We start from the raw sequence: 21,533 nt of genomic DNA on the forward strand, positions 1-21,533 counted from the left end.
TGATCGTCCACTTCACCATTCACGTAACCGTCAAAGAAGGGAAAAGCCCTCAGAATGATAAATAGGAAACAAATCAATTTTAATTTGCTGCTTTTCATTGTGAAAGGTCATTACAGTATCATTGGCAAAATCCAACAAGGAAAGGTACCCCTGGGTGGCTGTGTCCTGGTAACCACGGAGCAATGTCCACCCTGTGTGTGGTCACACAGGCAGACTGCCCCCCAACTGGACCCCAAGCCAAGATAAGCCTGGGGGGCAGGGCTGGGAGGCTTGGAAGGACCCAGAGAATGCTGAGATGCAAGCACCTGGTGGGGTGGGGGTGGAGCGGCAAGGGTGCAGACCCCCAGTCAGATCAGCCAGCCCCAAGCAGAGGCCGTGCTGTGGCCTGGAGTGGACGGAGGGTTTGTGGGTCCTACTGTGTCCAGATTCAGAAAAGTGACCTGTGAACCGTTTCCTTGGAAAGCGCTCTTCCACGGGGCCCCAGAGATGCCTTCCAGCAGCATCAGGACCTCGCCGAACTCAAAGCACAAGTGAGGGTCGCAGGCCCAACTGCCAGACGGCTCCCAGCCCTTAGGTCCAGGTCTGGGTGAGGCCAGGGCAGACAGGCTGGTTCACGAAAAGATCTGCAGAGCAGCCGTGCAGCTCAGGCTCTCACGTGATCCCTGAGAAACTGGAGGGGAATGAGGCCCTCTGGGAGTCAGCCAGCTCCAGTGTCGGGGGCCCGGCTGTTGGGGCCCACTTGCTCCCATCCCAACGGGTGGAGACCCAGCGGGTTCTCCTCTAAGTGTAGTGAATCTGGAACTCGCCTATGCTGTAGGCCAGCTGAGGTGCAAACTCCTTGGGGTCAGTGGTCACTTGGCAGCCATCTGTCTGCGTCCCACACGCTACTGAGCTCAGTACTGCCTGGTGGCCAAGGGTCCTCCCCAGGCTGACGCTCGGGCAGGAGCTTCCCTTCTGTCCTGGGGAGGGATGGCTGTAAACATCTTGTCCTTTCTCATCACCGGATGCCCCTGCAGTATCCACACAGGGATACCAGTTACGTTTTTCACAAGACCCATGAGGAGGGAAGGTCCAGGCACATTCGTTCTGTGTCACTTTAGAATGATGGGGAAGGTTCCCCCAAAACCGTGTGTACCGTGATTGCACGTGTGGAGGGTCTGAGACTCGGGGGTGGGGGATGAAATCGGGTTGGAGGTATTCCTTCCAGCCATTCTTGACAAGTCTGGCTGCTTCTGGCACTGGGGGTGGAGGCCACATTATTGGGGCCACAGGACGTGTGGGGAGCCTGGTGTGGGCCGGGGGTTGTGGGCATGTGACGGAGGGAGGGATCCTGAGTGTGACCACCAGTGACCCTTCAGACCTGTCAGTGGACGCCCTGCCCACCCTCGGGAAAGGGGCTGTTAGGAGAACAGCTTTTCACAGATCCTGCGGGTGTCCTCAGGGGCCGTCACCGTGTAGCCCACGGTCCTCGGGTCGATGAAGATCTCATGGTCATTCCCACCCTGCAAAGACACAAAGATGTGGGCGCCTAGCTTCTCCTGGGCGCGGGCAGCCAGGGAGCTGAGGAATTGGCAGTTTTACCAGTGGGGAGGCTGGCTTCGGTTACCTGAGCCCCTGGGAGAGGAACAACCCGAGTACAGTCATTACCGAGAAAGGCTTTATCACCTTCCCTTGAACTGCAGTGTAGCTTGGAACGTGTAATTATGCCTATGAAAGGAATCATGACGCTCTTGTGAAGATCTGTCTGAGGCTCATTTTTCTATAAAGCAAGCATGGCAGGTGGCAGCACTCTCTGCTGCCGTGTTCTAACTGCGTGCCCAAGCTCTTCTCACAGGCAGTGTGGCAGGGCTGACAGCTCCCTGCAGCGCTGCCACTGGAACTTGCTGTGACACGGACACACCAGCCTCCGAGCTGACAGCAGCCACAGGTGACTACTGAGCACGTGATAGCATGTGGCCAGGGCGACAGAGGAACAAGTTGATTTGATTTTGATTCGTTTACATTTAAATATCCCTGTGTTTGCTGTGTGAGCCTGGCGCCCAGGTGTCGACCCTGCCTGTACCACGGACGAGGTGTGAGCCAGCTGCTGGATGGGGGGTAGTGCCGCACCCCGCCCGCAGCACAGTGGGGGTCACCAGGTCAGCACCCGCCCCTCAGCTCATGTGGCTCCAGGCGTGTGCACACATCCCTTCTCCTGGGCCACTTCCAAGAGTGGAGTGTAAGACTGTTTCTGCTGGGCCGTGTACCTGGGTTGCAGGTCCTCCAGTCCGTGTGGCATCCCTACCCCGCCCCTAGTCTCGGATGAATGAAGTAGCCTTCCTGCCGCTCCCGCACCCCGAGCTGCCAGAAAGCCCCTGCTTTGCTTCTCCTAAGGATTCTATAGGAAAAATCTGACGTCCCTTTATAGGACTCGTGGACACAGTAATTCCTACTGCTCTCATTTTTGTGAGAATAACTTCTCCCCAAACTTCAGGACGGGCTGCTGCCGGGGCCCTAAGTGCGCCAGGTGGAGGAGTCAGGTTAGGGGGCCATGAACTCAGAGCCACGTCTGGGAAGGTCCCTTCCCAGCGCCGACTGGGGGAGCTGCTGGGGTCCTGCCCTGGCCTCGCAGGTTTCTGTGCTGTCAAGGGGCTCGGGGTCAGCTCTGAGCGTCATCCCCACCATGTGCTCCCCACCAAGCAAGTAAATGTAAAACCAGTTCGTGTAATTCTTAGAATCAAAGTTGGATTCCTCTTACAAATAGCACAGGAGGTAAAAACCACTGCAGAGAACCTAACATAGTAAAAACAGATTTGTGCACTATCCAGGAAAACCAAACATCTATTGGGGACACATTCACTCTGTCACTCATTCACTCAGGAGGGAGGAGTCTGTATACACGCGTGAACCCAACCAGCCCGGGGAGCACCTACTACCTGCCCTACCTGCCGGGCAAACCGAGGTAGGGGCAGCCTTCACAGCTTGCGTTGGGGGGTGGGGAGAGGGCAGGAGACAGAAGTGAACAACTCTGCAGGGCAAAGAACAGAGAGGAAGAAAACCCCGGGGAGACAAGGGAGGCACCCATGAGCAGAGGAAGTGAGGGGACAAGCCATGTCCAGGAAGGTGGCTCAGTGGCCGGCTAGGCCAGGGAGGTAAGGACTTGGGATTTTTTGTGAAGCCACCCAGAAAGCTGCAACCTGGGGACACGATCAGAGTCACCTTCTAGAAGACGGACTGGTGGGGGATGAGGACGAGGAGAAGCGCGGCGGTTAGGAGGCCACAGAGCCACCCTGGGTAGGAGGGCAGATGCCCTTCCCCAGGGGAACGATTCTGAAGCAGCTGCCCCACCTGTCCCTCCCAAGAGACCTGGTCCATGTGGGGACAGATGTGCACTTAACAGATGACAAATTTGGCATGACTCTCCCATGGCCCTGCTTGGGGGGGGGGGAAGGGAGCTGCCTGTGGAATGGGACTGCGAGGCGAGCTCTGCCACTGTGTAACCTAATGGCACCAGGTCCAGAGACTGAAAACAGCCCCCCCCCACCCCGGCTGGGGCTGGCTCTCCAGGCCCTGTCTCGGCTCGGCAAAGTTGGCAGCAGTGTCTGCAGCCCCACCGCCAACCTCAGACTTTAACTCCCTCTTCTGCCAGGGGACCGGCCTCCCCTCGGGCTCCCTGGGGCTGCACAGAGTTCGCCTGCGGAGTCAGAGGGAGGTCAGGAGAAGCAGAAGCGCAACGCAGAGCTGGTGTGAGCACCCTCCTCTAGAATCAGGCTTCAGAGAACCGGAAATTCCCGACACCGGATTTGCAGAGGCACCATGGGTCACTGTTCTGGGTGGGGAGGACCCGTTTCCGAGAGATCAGAATGCCGGATCACATTACCTGAGGGCGCAGAGAGGCCTGCAGCTCAGTGCAAACAGCCCATTAATATTTAAATCCCTACAAGGCCAAGGTCTGAGTGCAACGGAAAAACAGAAGGCAGTGCCGAGTGGGGTCCAGTCTCCCTGCCACCCGGCCATTTCCACACACGCTGTTGCTGAGCTGCTGGGGAGTGTCTGGTGAACCCTGAGAATCCTGGCGGTGGAGCTGAGGAAGGGAGCATGCATCAAGTGTCCTTGGCCTGTGGGCCCTGCTGGGCAGGAAGCAGGGCTGGGCGGCTGGGCCTTGAGGCAGTCTCTGCTGAGAACACCCATCTGGGGCTCAAGCAGACACCCCCCTGGCTGGGAGTCCACTCCTGGCTCACGTGGACGTTCATCTCTGGGCAGTGTAACAGGATTGATCAAATTTCTAGGTATCAGAGTACAAAGGCCAGAGGGACAAGGGCTCTATCCTCAAAGCCCTGGGAGAGTGGTACTCCCTGGGTTGAGGGGACAGTCAATGAGGGAGCTTTACCGACACTTCCAGGGCCAGTGTCCCTGGCCCATGGGCTGCTGTGTGGGAAGCCAAACGGATCTGAGTGCATGCTGCGTGACTGGTATGTAGCTGTTTTCTCAACGTGTGATCATTAGCTGGGGACGAAAACAGTCACAACTTTCTGATATATTTGAAACCGATGTATGCCCTTAGGTAACTGTACTGATTTTTCCTAGAAGTCAACTGTTAAGCTTAAAAGAAAAAAAAACAACAACAAGCCTGACCCCATGGTCATGACGTTTTGAAAACAACTGGGTGATTCCAATGTACTTCCATGATGGGATCCAGTGGCTTACAATCTGGTGACTAATCAGCTTGGGGTGTGGTGGAAAGTGAGCTGGTTTGCTGTCCTGCTAATGCCCCTGGGGTGACCCTCAGGGTCTGCTCATGGCTCCAGCACATGCCCTCATCCACAAAATGGGGCTGAGCGCTGTGTGAGGGGGCTAGGCACAGACATGCATCCTGGAGAAGCTGATTTGTAGACACCAGTGACCATACCAGGGGTCTCCCCGAGAGCTGGCCACACTCTAGGGGCCTGAAGCTGGGGTCCCCCTGAACAGAAGAGCTAGAGCAGGGGGCTGTTCCTTCTTTGGAGCTTATCCAGTCCCCCCTCCCGATCTCAGGGGCGACAAGACCACAGATTCTGGTGTCCAGAAGGAAGGCGGGTCAGCTGAGACTGCAACAAACACCCGCACCCATGGTGCCCCTGTCCAGTGTCCTCCTTCCTGTCCTCCCATGGGGGAGCTGGTGGAAACCCCTAACCCGGTCCAACTTCCTTCCGTCAGATCTTGGGGAGCAGCGATTTTCCCAGGGGTCCCTCTGTGAGCAAGGGACTGCCCTCTCTGTGCTAACCTAAGCCTGCCGCTAGCCCCCTAAGACCTGGGTCTCAGATTTGGCACTGAAACACAGGAGTAGTAGGACAGGTCTGCGCACAGGACACATTCTGTGCCCTCATCAGCCCTCAGGCATCCTGAGAGTGAGCATGGGAGATGCCAGACATGGCGAGGATGCCCAGGCCATGCCCAAAGGCCAACTCCATCCAAAGCCTGAGCAGGAACTCAAGGCTCGTCAGTTAACACGCATCACTCACCCTGTAGGCCCCCAATCTCTCAGAGCAATCTCATACTGAATGAGCTTTTCTTAACTTCATTAAAAGCTGCAGACTTGGTGGCCTGCTGGTTCCCCTGCTGGGAGAGGCAAGTCCTGCTGCCTCTCCTGAGCCAGCCCTGGGGTAGCCACCCTCCCTCCAGGACCTCCCTTTCTTCCCACTGCTTCAGAGGAACCCACAGGGCTGACAGGCACCATGGCTCACGGACACAGAGATGTGTGTGGTCACCAAGTGGGCAGCAGGGGCCAGATTTGGGTCTTCTGGGTTTCAAAGCTGCCTCTTCCTACCAGGCCGATGGGGACCTCTTTGAAGCTTATTTTAAAGACAGAGCTTCCTTTTTAACGTTTGTGGAAAACCAAGTGTTGCACGATTTAATAGCAGTTTGGAGGCGATGTGGGAGAGTGACGAGAGGCTTGTGGATGCCACCCAGTCGCTGACCCTGCACCTTGCCCCCAGCCCTGCACAGAGCCCGCTGCCGCCCATCCTGCACACCTCGCCAGGCTGCCCAAGGACCGGAGGACAGAATGTCCAAGTGCCCAGGGTCTGAAGTGCTTTAGAAGCTAAAAAATTTAGTTTTCTTCCTTTTCTCAATTTGATATTTTGAAGCTTCATTTTCAACAGACAGCACATTCACAGAGTTCAAGATTTAAAAACAGAGTGGTAAGTGTCTCTCCCATCCTTGTCCCGGGCCCTCAGGAGGTCTGTCGTCTGCTTTCTTGGGGGTCCCTTCACATTCCCTTTATGCACTTACAAGCAAACGTGAAGACAGATTACTTCCCCCTCTTTAGACAAAAGTGGCGGATGTTACTTCGGTTGTTTGCACCTTACTCAGCTCGCCTGATAAAACGTCCCAGAGATGGGTCGGCATCAGCAGTCTGTACAGCCACGGGGCGTTCTGCCATGTGCAGGCTGCTGTGTACTTGGTCGGGCCCCTCCTGCGGCAGGGCAGCGTGCCCCCCAGCGCTGCCGCTCCGTGTGTGCCCTTCCCGCACACAGGAGCATACAGAGAGCTCCATCACCCAAAAGGATCTGCTGAGTCAAAGTCAATCAGCTGTCGATGTTCATGACGTGTTAGAACGTTTTCATGTTCCAACTGCCTTAAAGCCAGGAGGCGTTAAGCCAGCAGAAGCTGTCTAGCCTGTGAACATGGAAAGCTGGGGGTGGGGGTATCGGTTGGCACAGTCCTCCCCCCCGCCACCCCGCAAAGCCATGCAAAGCAGTGTGGGGTGCCTCTCTCTGTGCCCTGGCCATCCCTTTCCCTGCAGCAAACCACGGCACTCCAGGCCGGGTGTGGAGCCTCGAGGCTGCACTCAGAGCTGGGTTTTAACAGACCCTGGTTGTTGTGGCTGATGGGCAGGATGGGGGGCTGCTTTCCAGGACTGACAAGCACTTAGAAAAGCTTCACCCTGCTCTCTGGGGGTGTTCCAAGCAGGGAAGGCGGGGAGGGCCTTTGTGTAACATCAGATCCCGCCAGACGGAGGTGGCTGCTAAGGCTGGAGAGGCCACCAGGCAGGCCCGTAAGTCTATGGTGCTTGGCGGGGAAATGTTTTTTTTTTTTTTTAATTAAGTAGGCTCCACGCCCAGCATGGAGCCCAACCTGGGGCTCGAACTCACGACCCTGAGATCAAGACCTGAGCTGCGATCAAGAGTCAGACGCTTAACCGACTGAGCCACCCAGGCACCCCTGGGAAACAGCTTTTTACTGACAGTTCTTAGTTCAAGTGCTGTTTCCTTGGAAACTGGCAAAAACATTTGTCCTGATGCTAAGAAAGAAAATCTATCACTGAATAGGAGAAGTTTAAAGCTAGTGTTTGGATGGCTCTGTGCCTGTTTAAAGGTTTAGATGGCAGGACTGTTACTTCCCATTTCCAGGAAAGCACTGACTGACAGCGTCAGAGAGGGCAGAGAATGGTCACCATGGCGTCGACCACCACAGTCCCAGGGCCTCTGCTGGGGAAACGGTCATACAGCCCCAGGAAATCTCATTTTCAAAGAATATTCACTAACATGGAGAAATAAAATACGTACTGAGAACAAAGGAGAGAATCAAGTAATGAGAATGCAGGGTTCACTTTGGGGGTCATGTACGCCCACAGAGAAAAGGCTGGGAGGCGCGTCAGCTGTGACCACATGACTTACGCTTTCTCCCTCGAACTTTCTCTAATGCTCTACAATGAAAATATGTTAAGAATCAGGGGAAAAAAAAAACCTCCGTAACTAGTATCCACTTTTAAAAAGTAGGTAAAACTAAAAACCAAGCACACAGAATCAATGTGTGGTCCTGTAGCAGCTAAACAGCCCAGAAAATGCTCTAATTCAGAGGGAGAATTCCCCAAAGCAGGCATTCTCTGCTTCTCTCCAGAACCGCATCCCATTCTGTGAAGTCCCCGCTGAGGCTCCTGGTGGCGACCTGCACACAGCAAGCATGTCACCACTGAGAAGAACCTGGCTTTGCCTGTCCCAGCAGCTCTCTCCTCAGCCCACCAGAGCTGGCACGGAACTGGGAGGGCTGCAGAGGCGCCTGGCCAGCCCTTAGATCCCGTGTGAGTGCATTAGCTTGCTTTCTCTAAGGACATCAAAGTCAGACGGAGGCTTCTTTCAAAGCCTGCATTCAAAGCATTTCTGCATCTGAAGAATTTCACCAAATGGACGCAGTTGTAAATCACTCTGTCATTAAGAACGAGGCTAAAAGACACAGCTCCAGAAAAGCTGTTGTCTGGGAACTAGAGAATGTTCCCCACCGCGATGGAGGGACGGTTTGTCAGACTGGAAAGCCCACGGGCTTAGAGACAAGGTGGTCTGTTCTGGTGACACCAGCTCTGGCACGAGCTGTGTGACCCCAGGCAAGTCACTTCCCTTTCTGAGTCCTGGTTTTTGTTTTTAAAGATTTATTCATTTATTTGAGAGAGAGAGAAAGAACACGAGCATGGGGAGGGGGAGAGGGAGAGGGAGAGAAGCAGATTGCCTACTGCACGGGGAGCCCGACATGGGGCTTGATCCCAGGACCCCGAGATCATGCCCTGAGCCGAAATTAAGAGTTGGATGCTTAACCAACTGAGCCACCCAGGCGCCCCTGAGTCCTGGTTTTATCATTTAGAAAGATGGACTTGAGCCTATACTGATCAGAAGTCCCTTTCATGCTAGAGGACCCTATGTGGAGACCTGGCTGAAAGGCGGGGAGGTCCACCCCAGAAAAACCTTAGCAGAACGGCAAGTACTCTGCAGTGGACCAGAGACCAGACGGTAAGAAAACTCCTGATGTGCAGCATTCAGGACACACCTGCTGGGTGCAGGATGGCCACAAAGCCCGAACCAGGACCTCCGATGGCAAGGTAACTCCCATCACTGGGCAGCGTGTGAAGGGAAGCAGAGGAGCCCAGAGGGCGACAGGAATTTAAAGGAAGAACCCAAACATGGGCCCAGGGCTGGGCAGGGAGTGGCTGGTGCTGAGCCTCCTCTCGGGGCCCACCTGTCCCAAGGAGAGCCCTGTCCTGGCACCACGGTGGCTCTGGGGAAATCCCTACTCTGCCTCCCTCCTCCTACCAGTGCTGGCCTTTGACACAGCTCTGCTCTCAGCCCTGATATAGATTCAGTCCTGGACCTGGGACTTCCGTCAGGGACAGCTCCCCAAACCCTCCGTGTGTGATGCCCACCGGTGAACAGTCCCTGGCATGGTCTCCTGAATTTCAGACTTGTGAGATTTCCTGTCTTCCTACCATTTAGGATGCCTTGTGCCCAACTCATAATGAATGCCCCTGGGGGAAAAACAGAGTGGAAAAATGACATATAAGTGGCCAAGGGCTTGGAAGTGCACAAAGGACTGGACAGCAGCACCAGGAAAGGTGTTTTGGAAAGCTGCGCAGTGCCTGCCCCCAAGGAGGCATCCGGTATCTGATTGCGAAGGGAGGGAGGCTGAATTGCATCTCTCACAGGACAGAAGCCACTGCTCAGTGAGAGCTGGGCCAGTGGGGGAGGGGAAAAGGCCCATGTGTTCATGTCCCCTTTTGCAGCGCAAACCGAATAGTCCAACTCCAATATATGCTCCCGTACTTACTGGCATGGTTTTGTCCCCGAAGAAATAGATGGTCTTATAGCCGTCATTTTCCACATGTCTCAGGCAATACCTTTTGTCCCAGCCATCAGGAAAGACATCAATGCTGATCTGGCCTCCTGCGCAGAGGGGAAAGATACAAAAGCTACAGGTGGAAAGGAGGTAAGGGCATGGGGCTGAATAGAACGTGTGGTCTACTCGTCAGCAACTGGAGGGCCGAGGTTGATTTTTAATGCCCTTTTTTGCTACTTATGCTACTTTAGGGACTGGTTCTAGAAATTAATGTAACATTGCTTTTTTCCAACATTATTTCACCTAAAATCAAAAAGCGAGACAGACCGCCAGTTCAGGACAAGGAATGCGTTTGTGTACAGCGCATGGGTCTAAATGAAGCACGCTGGTGGAAAATCTGGTAACAGCTTCATTCAGCTGGGCCGCCCCGAGCTTTAACACGCCCTGGCTCCCAGGCAACAAGGCCCAGGAGGCTGCATGCAGCTCATCTCTCAGGAAAAAGGAAAAGCACGTGGAAGGTGATTTGCAGGCAGCTTTCAGGGGCCATGAAACCATCTGAAAGCTCTGTCAGACGTTCACCTCACGGTCCAAGAACACTTGAACATCTACCCGTTCGTCTATCAGACATGATCCCTTTGCAATTCCGGTTTTCCTACAACTGCACGCTTATGGAGGTGATAAAACAAGAGGGCTTGACGCAATGACTCATCAGCGCTGACAGAAATCCATTTGCTTCAAGCGTCTGACAAGTGTATTCTACCAAAAACCAAGGCGAGACACCAGCGTCCCAGGAAGAACTCCGTCGGGCATCGGAAACGTTTGCACCCCAGTCCGCCGTTGTAGATACAACCTTTGTGAGCTCAGACGAGTCCCGGGCCTTGGTTTCTTAGTTTCTAAAACCAACCCAACTGACTGCTAAGGTTCCCTGCTGCTCATCCATCATAAGATTCTAGAATCTATTGGGCTGAGCGCTATTCTGGGCCAGAAGGAGAGGTACGGAGGGTGGAATCCCGCCAGGTGAGACTTTAGAACCAAACCTGGCACCCGGCCCCATGAGGGCTGACCACACAGAAGTGCTTGCCCCTGAGCCCCTCTTGCCCAACTTCACACTGAGCACAGTCCCATTTCAAGAGCTCGCCGGTCCCTGGCAACCCCCTGGCAAGCGGTTACTAAAGCCCAAAACCCGCCTGAATGCACGGTACCTATGGAGAACGTGACGCCTTTTCCTGCAAACTCTTTCTGCAGGTCTGCTACGAACTTCTGTCTGATATTTTCTTTCTGAGAAAAACAAGGAGATACCGATTATCTAGCGCATGGCAGTTTGGAAGGCACCCTTCAGCCGCCGGCCACAAGGCTACACATCTTATCTCCTCTCCAGAGACCCAGGCTGTGTCCGAGGGACTCACTTTATCGAGTTCATGAAACTCAATGCGTTCTTCTTGGCTGCAGCTTCTCCCAATCGGGGACACGTTCAACATCCCGTTTCGGAACTCAATGAAAGTACCCCTGGAGAGGAAAGGGGACGGGCCCCGGAGAGACATTATTTATGTGGGCGACGTTACAGATGGGTCAACAGGCTCAAATTTCCAGAAGGCAGGGGTTGGTGTGTTCGACATTTCACAGGGCTGGGCTCAGCCACACGGCAGCCATGGGCCACATGCGGCTAATCTGAATGGAGATTAGATTTCAAAGATGTAGCATGAAAAAGGAATGTCATCCTCATTCGAAATGTTCTATGTTGACTATGTATTAAAGTGACTGTATTTTGACCATACTGAGTTAAATAAAACATGATGAAAATTAATTTCGGGGGTTCCTTTCTTTTAATGCAGCTACAGGAAACTTAACATTGCACATGTGGCCCACATTATTTCTGTTGGACAGTGAATCTTATCGTTAATAAAGAGCTATGAGGGGCGCCTGGGTGGTTCAGTCGGTTGCGCGTCTGTCTGCAGCTCAGGTCATGATCCCAGGATCCTGGGATCGAGCCCCATGTCGGGCTCCCTGCTCAGTGGGGTCTGCTTCTCCTCCCTCTGCCTATTTGTGTGCTCTGCCAAATTAAAAAAAAAAAAAAGAGAGAGATGAAAATGATTACCATCTCTCAAGTTCCCTGAGGAGTCTGAAAATTCATGCACCTGACACCTTTACTAGTGACCTCTTGAACCCACCGATCTGAGCAGACAAAGCTACGGGAAAAGGCTCTGAGGGCTGCTTGGCGAGCCTCCATCATTACCGAGGAAACACCCTGTGGCCAGCTGCTACTAAATGACCTGATCACAGAAAACGAGAACAGCTTAACACTTTTTTAGCTACTTTGAATAAAGATGTTTAAAAAAAACCCCACCATTTCCCGCCACTGCGTTTCCAGTTTGAATCTCAAAGTAGTTTCTTAAAAGCTCAAATAACTGTGAGCTATTTATCCATTACAGTGCAGTTTAAGTGTTTTGTTACTGTGTGCTCAGAAGTATCTTCTAGTTCTCAACCCTGATGCCTCTCTTCCCTGGCCCATTTCTTCTGTCTTCCGCACACAGCCCTGATCTCGAGCCACCAGCCACCTGTGAATACCGGACACCCATGCCCAGCATTGAGCTGAGGGCCTGCTTCAAGGCCAATGCAACCTCCTGCGAGGCTGTGTGACTCTGGATGCCTCTTGGAACCTCACAAAGGGACTAATACAGGCATTCTGGTTACCTCTAAAGGGTCTTGAGAAAATCAAATGTCCCAGTTTTTGTTAACTGGGAAGCAATGAATACTCATTAGGTGAAGTAAAAGCAAAATCTCAACCGCTGAATCCTTTCCCCGGCTGTGCTCAACCTGCATAGAAGCAAATGATACAACAACACATGTGCATCTAAGATGCTTTTTCAAGATCCCCCACCTGGGATGTCCTGGAGCTGGTACGGACCAGCCCTGTCCCCTAAACCTTCTACAGGGACCCTGGTGATCATTCCTAGGGGTAACCCTAGGGCTGCGGGTCCTAAACTGTCAGAAAAAGAGCTCGATGATTTCTCCCCAACTGAAGGACATAGTATCCCTCTCATTCCCAAGGGAGGGAGGCTGATGCATTTTAGAAAGGCTTCTGTTCTCAAAACCTAGGATTAAGGAAGTTTATCAAGTGATTAATTCCTCCCTGAGAATCTGGACTCATCTGAAGCCTTCCTGCGCCTGTGTGACTTATCTGTGGGGTGTACAGTGAGACTGGCGAGGGTGTGGGCAAATGCTGATCCAGGTGGGTCTCAGCTCTGTTTCCTGAATTCAGGGGGTATCTTGTGCTCATTTGAAATTACAGGTCTTTGGCGACCACAGAAGCCAGAAGTGATGATATTTTACAACGTGAAATCTGACTTTCAAATGACAGCGATTAATGCAGATTTTACATCACAGTGTGGGCCTAGTGAACAGGGCTGTGCATGGGGTCTGGCCTGGGCCTCTGGGGTGACTCCCGGCTCTGGGGCTCATGCTGCTTTTCACACTGCTGTTTTACAGGCCTTCCCTCAGACCCACAGCCTCATAAGTGTCTAGTTTCCAATTCCCATCATGTGGAAATGCCATCATTTATGGATTCATTCTTCCACTAGAAGGTTTCCAGCAATGTCTTACTAAGCACAGGGCCCAGGCCTTAAGTCAGCACCAACCCAGCCAACGCCACTTCTACCCAAGCCAGTGCAGCCTCTTTGCTGAAAGCAAACCCACCTCTTCTTCGGGAGTTTAATTTTCGCAATGTAGCTCAGACAGTAGTTGATTAAATCTTGGATTAGGGCCTCGCCCAGGTGACCTTGAATACTCTAGATAAAGAAAATACTGGGGTTACTTGATTTGGGGGTGGCCTTTTCAAAATAACTTTACAGCAAACCCGGGTCTTCAGCCACTACTGGCCAAGGGTCACTAGGCTGATGTGGTGGCCAGGGTGACACGCCCCACTACCTTTTTCCTTCTTTCCCTGCTTGAAAACATAAGGCAAACCATGAAGGGCTTCAGTTAAAGCATTTCCTGCTTCATGACTCAAGATTTTTGTACTCATTATCTTCCAAATGCTTCATGGAAGACCCAAAGAGGTTATTACTGCTGCTTTTATTCAATTAAAATATCTACAGATGCTGACAGAAAGTATATTCATTCCACTTAGGCTTTCTCTTATGTCTGAGTGGAATGATCTTGTTACTAATAAGAGCTACACAGGACCTCTTAAAAATGCTTGTAGCGAGGCAGCCTTCCCCAGTCTTTGCCAGCATAACAGAAATATCAGATTAAGTATCCTTAAAAAACAATGATAAAAATTTAGTTAACAATTTGGAATATGTGATAGTCATATGTTCAATATTCAAGATGTAAGAATACAGGATGGAGACTCACTCCTTCCCCTGCTCCTCGCTTCCCGGATACACCTCCCCAGAAGCATCCAACATCAAGTATCTTTTTAGAAAACATTTTAATAATAGTATATAGTCATCTGGACACTCAAGAACCTACCTGTTTACACAAGAGTTTCCCATCTTTGTATGCTACTAGGCCATTTTCGGGAAACACATAATCATATTTTTCAACCACTGCAACCGAAACAAAAGAAAAGTTAGTGTACAAGGAACTGAAGCTGGAGTTTCTATTTCTCGATTGACACGTATCGCCAATAAAATAGCTGAACTCCAGTAAGGACTGTGAAAGGGTATCTTGAACAGGTTCGGCAGGTGGGGAAAAAACTCCTTAAAAAAAATTCTTTTTTTTATTTTTTTATTTTTTTATTTTTTAAAGATTTTATTTATTTATTTGACAGAGATAGAGACAGCCAGCAAGAGAGGGAACACAAGCAGGGGGAGTGGGAGAGGAAGAAGCAGGCTCATAGCGGAAGAGCCTGATGTGGGGCTCGATCCCATAACGCCGGGATTACGCCCTGAGCCGAAGGCAGACGCTTAACCGCTGTGCCACCCAGGCGCCCCAAAAATTCTTTTTTTTAAAAAAGACTCTCTAATTACAAATGTACAAGATGGCTGGAGATCGGGGACTTGGTGGCGGGCCCTCTGACGTCTCTGCCTTCAGCCCCCTCTATCTGGAGAGGAAGATGGGAGCCAAGGACGGCCCCCAAGCCTCCCTGTGGACCCGCATCACCAGGGCAGCGATGAAAATGTGCAGAGCAGGCTCTGCTCTCAGGCTTTCTGATTCAGAACATGCAGGACCAGGCTAAAAATCAGAATTAAAAAAAAAAAAAATTTTTTTTTTAAAGGTCTTTAGGTGATTCTTATATGCAGCCAGATTTGGAGACCACTCACATAAATCTAACTGGGTTCTCAAACTTCACTTGCGTATTAAAATGCAGACTCCCAGGTGCCCTGTGTTGGGTGGGGCTCTCACATCTGAATTTTCACAAGTTCCTCAGGTGACTCTCATACAGCTGGGTCTTCAACTCTCTTCCAGCTTGTGAATGTTTTGATTCTGTTGTTTTGACTCACACTCTTTGAAATCTACAGACAGTGCCCTACCCTGACATAAAACCTCTCTGAGCCTGTAGTTAAAAACATGGCCAGAGGCAGAAAGGGCCATCAGGGCCAGGTAACAGGATTTCCGGGGCTTAATGCGCCCTCTTATGTCATTTCTAGCGTTTCTAAGTAGAGCATCTATGAGGAAAATGAAGTGTAAGCAGAACAGAGAGCTTTAAAGAGAATGCGCAGTAACTAATCCAGTACACACAGCTTATGCCGATCTGGACTGCAAGATACTACAGCTAAAACACTGGTTCCCCACTGGGGATCTGCCCCCCAGAGGGCATTTGGCAATGTCTGGAGCCATTTCTGATTGTCGCACTGGGCGTGGAGGTGCTCCTGGCATCCCATGCGGGGAGGCCACAGGGGTGGTGCTGAACATCCTAAGTGCACAGGAGAGCCCCTACAACAGAGAATGATCCGGCCCCAAATGTCAGCAGTGTCCAGAACGATCATTTCATCCATCTCTCCACCCTCTAGTTCTTGTAGGCCTGGCACCCTAGAGGCCCTGGGGCTACAAGATGAGGAATCCATAGTCCTCATCTTCAAGAAAAAAGGATGGATAACCAGAGTTTCCAGCGAGCAGAGAGTGCTCTGAAGGCGGCAGGGCTGTGCATCACAATCTCCCAGGGGGGAGCTGCTGAAATACGATTCCCGGGCCCCAGAGACCTCAGCATCTCCAGTGAAGGGGCCAATAAGAACCCCTGGCTTCCTGGGGTCCTGCGCTGGAGATCCTGGTTCAATAAGGAGGGCAGGAGGCTAGGTGATGCATGATTAGGGAACTCTGGGAACACTGTGTTAGGGTAACAGAGAGGAGGCCCCTACACCCGGAAGGTGCCTCAACACCTGGGTGAGAAGGACGGTCAGGAGATGGAGCCTGAGCTGAGCTAGGAGAGTGTATGGGGACAACCCGAAGCATTCCAGGCAGTGACACACACACTCAAACTTCTGGGCGACCCCACCCATGAATCTGAGTACAGACGGAATGGTCCACCACCAACTCCAGAAATTTATTTATAGCATTAAGAACAGAGGAAAGAGAAAGCAGAGAGAATGTTTGTCTAAACAAGGCAGCAGGAAGTCTGCCACACGGGGAGGAGGGCTTGGGCCTGCCTAAGGTACTTAATGGCCACAGGTCCTAATGTCCTCATAGGAAGCTGTAATTAACCAAACATAATCAACAACGTAGAGTTTACTTACCATCCTTTCCCAGCTGCTCCTGCACTTTCTCAAAGTCCGACCCGCCTACTACTCCAATTTTGATCTTCTGTCTCAAGTTCTGTAGAAAGCCATCCATTTCTTTGGTAATTTTCTACATTTCAAAAAGGAAAATAAAAAGTCATGAGCCATACAGTAACCAGGAAATTAAAACTCTTAAGAGTGACGCAACCCGGAGCGCCTGGGTGGCTCAGTTGTTAAGCGTCTGCCTTGGGCTCAGGGCGTGATCCTGGAGTTCTGGGATCGAGCCCCGTGTCGGGCTCTTCCGCTGGGAGTCTGCTTCTTTCTCTCCCACTCCCCCTGCTTGTGTTCCCTCTCTCACTGGCTGTCTCTCTGTCAAATGAATAAATAAAATCTTAAAAAAAAAAAAAAAGAGTGACACAACCCTTATTTTCATATATGCCAATTCAGGCTCTAGGTGTGTGGTAAGTCCAAATATTTTAGTTGTGATCTGGGGACATCAAATTTTTACCAGAAAAAATGTGTTAAATTTTACTTATTTTTACCTATCTTAAAACACACAAGCAATATATTAACAGCTGCTCTGTGCTGGTTCCAGCTATTCCTCTCTGTGTTCATATGTAAACAGGTCTTATTTTCTGAAACACAAGTGGACTCATTCTATGTCTTGTCAGTAACGTGTTTTGAGCGAGCTGCGATGACTGTTCCATGCCGATACAGACAGATCTAGAGCATTCCTTTCAAATGCTACACTGTGCTCCACTTACAGATATAAGCTGCTGATTTTAAAACAAAATACCATAAGATCAAAGAGGACGTTCAGAATTGATTTGTTATAATCATACAAAACCAAAAATAAATAAATAAAGTACAGGAGCAAGATCACTAGATTTTTTTAATCTCTCCTAAAAGAAAAGCTCCTATCTTTCAACAGTGGTCTCAATGGCATAATTTTATGCTTAAGTCCAAACTGTGCACTAATTCAACAGAAATTATGAACGTGAAAATATATTACTCTATTAAGATAAATCACAATTCATTTTTTAAAGTTATTTTGTTACTTTTAGCAATCTGAATTGTATATTTACATGGGGTATCTTTAATTTAATCTTTTTTTTTTTAAAGATTTTATTTATTTATTCGACAGAGATAGAGACAGCCAGCGAGAGAGGGAACACAAGCAGGGGGAGTGGGAGAGGAAGAAGCAGGCTCATAGCAGAAGAGCCTGATGTGGGGCTCGATCCCAGATCGCCGGGATCACGCCCTGAGCTGAAGGCAGACGCTTAACCGCTGTGCCACCCAGGCGCCCCCCCCCCCCTTTTTTTTTTGAGAGAGAATCTTAAGCAGGCTCCATGCCCAGCATGCGGCCGGGCTCAATCTCATAACCCTGAGATCATAACCTGAGCTAAAATCAAGAGTAGGATGCTTAACTGACTGAGCCACCCAGGCACCCCCAATTTATTATTTTTTAAGTAAACTCTACCCTCGATGTGAGGCTTGAACTCATGACCCCGAGATCAAGAGTCACCTAGTCCACTGACTGAGCCAGCCAGGTGGCCCTCACACAGGTATCTTTAGAAATGAAGTTAGCAGAAATTAAAAACAAAAACAAAAGCAACTTCAATACATAAACTTCTAGAGTTCAACTCTTCTCTTTTTCTTAAACCATTTAAGAGTAACATACACATAGGATTAATAAAATTGCACAGAAGGGCTTATAACAGAGCACAATCTTTCCTACACCTTCCGTGGAATCTCAACTTAGCAGACAAAATCTAGAAGTGCAGTGGTGGCCTCTATGAATCAATGACTGTGAAAATGGGTCCTGGAGCCCTCCAAGTGGCTTACTTTCACCTGATGTCAGGATGGCAGGAATGGGGGAAGATTCCCTGGATTGCAAAAGATTAAAAGTGCAATACTTCCATCTTCAAGCAGAACCCAAAGCTCAGTTTATTTTATCTTATCTCCTGTGCACACTGATGAGCTCCATGGTACTGTGGCCATCAGACGCGTCTGCAATCTGTGTGCGTGTTAGAAGGCACCTTCTCATTTCCAAGTGGCAGCAAATTTTTTTTTACAGGAAATAACACCCAGCTGCTTGTGAGCCCAACAGAGCATCTAAACTACCCAGGGCAGGAGAGCTCTTTAGAGCAAAATAATCACAGAGCCAAGTTGTTGTGACGTTCCTAAATAGCTCTTGTGTTGCTAATCACAAGGAATTCTTTATAAATCATCCTAGGCGAAATAAAACACAGAGAAAGATCCAAAAGCTTGAAACTGAGGTCGAAGTGTGTTAAAAATTCACCTTCTGAAAAAACCAACTATAAAAGACTTTTTGGGGGACAAAAGAGGAAAACTGACAGGAGCAAAGAAGAGTCAGCAGAATAGGGTGTATGGGCCGGCATGGACCCGCCGTCGGGTTCTGCAAGGTACGACTGCAACACAGCCACATCCATTCACTTGCGTAGTGTCTGAGGACGCAACAACACAGCCGAGTAGCTGTGACAGAGACCACGTGGCCCGCAGAGTCTCAACTCTTTACTATCTGGCCTTTTACAGAAAAATGTTTGCCAACTACTGGACTGGGGCATTAAATAATAGGAGGGAACTGGTGACAGTTTTCGTAGGTGATGGTGATGATAGCAGTATGGTCACCACACATGTCCTCAAGAGATCCAGGCTCAAATATTTAGGGGTGAACTACATGATGACTGTGGCTCAGGAAGTGGTACAGTGAAGAGTAAGAAAGGAGGGAGTTAATGTCATTCGATGCTGAATTTAAGTGGTGGGGATGCGGCTGTTCTGTATACTAGTTTCTCAGGGATTCTGTACGTCTGAATTTCTTTTTAGTTTTAATTTTATTTTTTTAAGATTTAAAAGTAATATCTACACCTAACGTGCAGCTCTAACTTACAGCCCCGAGACCAAGAGTCACATGATCTACCGACTGAGCCAGCCAGGTGCCCGTTTGAATTTTTTATGACATAAAGCCAGAAAACAATTCACTCAGGTTTATGCCCCCCTTCTTTTGTTCTAAGTCTCAACATTTTTAGATGGAATAGCATTTCTTAGGAAAGTACTCAGCACAAGAAAATTCTACTAAAATAGCGATATGTGCGAAGCTCTGCACTCCATTCTAATTAGATTTTATCTACTTATATCGTATCGGGTTTCAGCAGGTGCAAGGTAACTCATTCTTCTGCTTCCGGACTGTAATATGCTTCTCAGTGTTTACGAATGCATGTATTGAGGGAGGGAGGGTATTGTATTATTCTATAATGAACAGATCTCTTGCTAAAATATTCTTATTTTTTACCTGGAACACCTGGCACACAGAAACAATTTTTCTTTTGTTAAGTTCTTTTTTTTCAGTGTTAAAATTATTAGTTGGCTGCAAAGACTATCATGTTTCAAATGTGTTATGGGAATACATTGTGGGTTTCTTTGCTATTTCATACTTCATGCTCATCTATCTTGATTCTTTCTGGAAGGCAGAAGCACCTTCAAGAATGGCATAACCAGTAGCCAGAACAGCTTCCTCTTAGAGCAGTGGCAGAAAATGGCAAACTTAGCAAATAACAAGGCCCAGCAGCCCAGAGCCTTGTACCAGATTTGCTGTGAGAAACAGAGGTCATGGTTTCATTGAGTCTCGGTTTCCTCATGTTTAAAAGGGTAAAAGAAATTATCCTATGTGGGATGAAAAAAGGAGAAAGGTTGAGAAGATCCAATTATATCATGTAAAAAGATGTGGAATGTGACCCTAGACCATCACAGCCCATGGGCCAAATTGAGCAGCTGGTTGTTTTTGTAACAAATAAATAAAATAAAGTTTTATTGGAACACAGCCACACTGTGCCTTCATAAGGTCTATGGCTCCTTTTGCATTAAAGTTGACTAGTTACAGACCACGTGGTTGGCAAAGACAAAAATTTTTGCTATCTGGCCCTTCACAAACAATGAATTGCTGTCTTTGGCTCCAGATGGCCACGAGCTTCTCTAACAGTCCAGAAGTGTGTGTTGGTCACTGAATCTGAGTCAGAAAGGGCCTCTGGGGGCGCCTGGGTGGCTCAGTTGTTAAGTGTCTGCCTTTGGCTCAGGGCATGATCCTGGCGTTCTGGGATCGAGCCCCACATCAGGCTCCTCTGCTGGGAGCCTGCTTCTTCCTCTCCCACTCCCCCTGCTTGTGTTCCCTGTCTCTCTGGCTGTCTCTCTGTCAAATAAATACATAAAATCTCTAAAAAAAAAAGAAAAAAAGAAAAAGAAAAAGAAAGGGCCTCTGAAGAACTTGCAGTTGGGTACTGTCACTAGATACACTGACCCTGTGTGGTTCAGAACGGCAAAGCAATGTTATCTAAAGTCACACACATTTAATGTGGACATGTGGAGAACACCACTGCCACCCTCCGGCCAAAATTAAGAAGGTAGGGATAGACAGAGAAGTTACTGAGGTCACTTGTGCCCAGTCTCAAGTTTGAATGGCTATTGTTCTGTGACCAGTCCATGCAAGGAGGTCAGCATGAGCTTCGTCACAAATGCTTAGCTTAACTTAATGAAACCTATATCCATGCCTGTAGCAGCAAAATCTAGAAATGGGAAGCAAGCTTCTGAGGGTTCAAGGGGGCTCTCAGCAGGCAATCTGAAAAAATCTAGGTCTCCTTCCTCACTCCTGCTGGAGAAGGGGGTGGAGAAAGGGGGTGGTGGCAGCGGCTAATATTTATTGACTATTATTGAACACGGTCTACCATACCCAAGATACTTTTATCAATTTATTCGATTTCATTCGACCCTCACGAACACCATATGAAACTGGGAAGGTCCCCACTTAAAGCCGTGGATGCTGAGACTCAGAGGTTAACTGACTTGCTCAAGGTCAGACAGCTGTCAAGAGGGTACAGCTGAGACACTCTTAGGTCTGTTTGACCTGAAAACGTAAGTTTTTCGTATTAGGCTACAACGTACAGCTCACAGGTGACAGGACTGAGGAGGGCACACAGCTGGCAAGGGGGCTGAGCTGGGGTTCAAATCCAGGGCATGCGTTTTCCAGAATCGCGTTTTCCAACCCCATACAAGTTTTTCGCTTTCAAGGGTTTTTCGACCCCGTGCCATCTCTCCGAGCACCCTGAGGGTCTGCACCCGCTGCCACCAGCCCGCCGGGCGCTGCCTACCTGTCGCGGGGCCGTCAGGGTCCCGTCCACATCGAAGAGGCATAGCGCTTGGCCGGACGCCGCCATCTCGCCGGTTTCCATCCACTCTGGACAGGACTCGTTGGCAACCAGGAACCCGGCGCAGAACTTCCGGGTTCGGCCCCCCCGTGCCGCA

General features: G+C 50.0%; 1 protein-coding gene across 3 annotated transcripts; it reads right to left on the reverse strand.

Annotated features, from left to right (window-relative positions):
- Nucleotides 1-55: 55 nt before the first annotated feature.
- PMM2 (phosphomannomutase 2) lies at nucleotides 56-21,507 on the reverse strand. 3 transcript variants are annotated; one of them, XM_045784636.2, is made up of 8 exons: nucleotides 21,380-21,507; nucleotides 16,236-16,347; nucleotides 14,032-14,108; nucleotides 13,255-13,346; nucleotides 10,968-11,067; nucleotides 10,764-10,839; nucleotides 9,553-9,668; nucleotides 56-1,502 (listed from the first exon to the last, which is right to left on the reverse strand). In XM_045784636.2, the coding sequence occupies exons 1-8, from the start codon at nucleotides 21,458-21,460 to the stop codon at nucleotides 1,401-1,403; spliced, it is 756 nt and encodes a 251-aa protein (XP_045640592.1). In that variant the 5' UTR covers nucleotides 21,461-21,507; the 3' UTR covers nucleotides 56-1,400. The 3 variants fall into 3 exon arrangements, with proteins under 3 accessions (XP_045640592.1, XP_045640593.1, XP_045640591.2); XM_045784637.2 differs by lacking the exon at nucleotides 56-1,502 and adding an exon at nucleotides 1,519-8,843; XM_045784635.2 differs by lacking the exon at nucleotides 56-1,502 and having other exon boundaries at nucleotides 8,852-9,668.
- Between the last annotated feature and the right edge of the window lie 26 nt (nucleotides 21,508-21,533).

The sequence above is a fragment of the Ursus americanus genome, chromosome 2 (assembly GCF_024610735.1).
Source record: "Ursus americanus isolate L20-20 chromosome 2, mUrsAme1.1.p, whole genome shotgun sequence".
Classification (NCBI taxonomy): Eukaryota; Metazoa; Chordata; class Mammalia; order Carnivora; family Ursidae; genus Ursus; species Ursus americanus.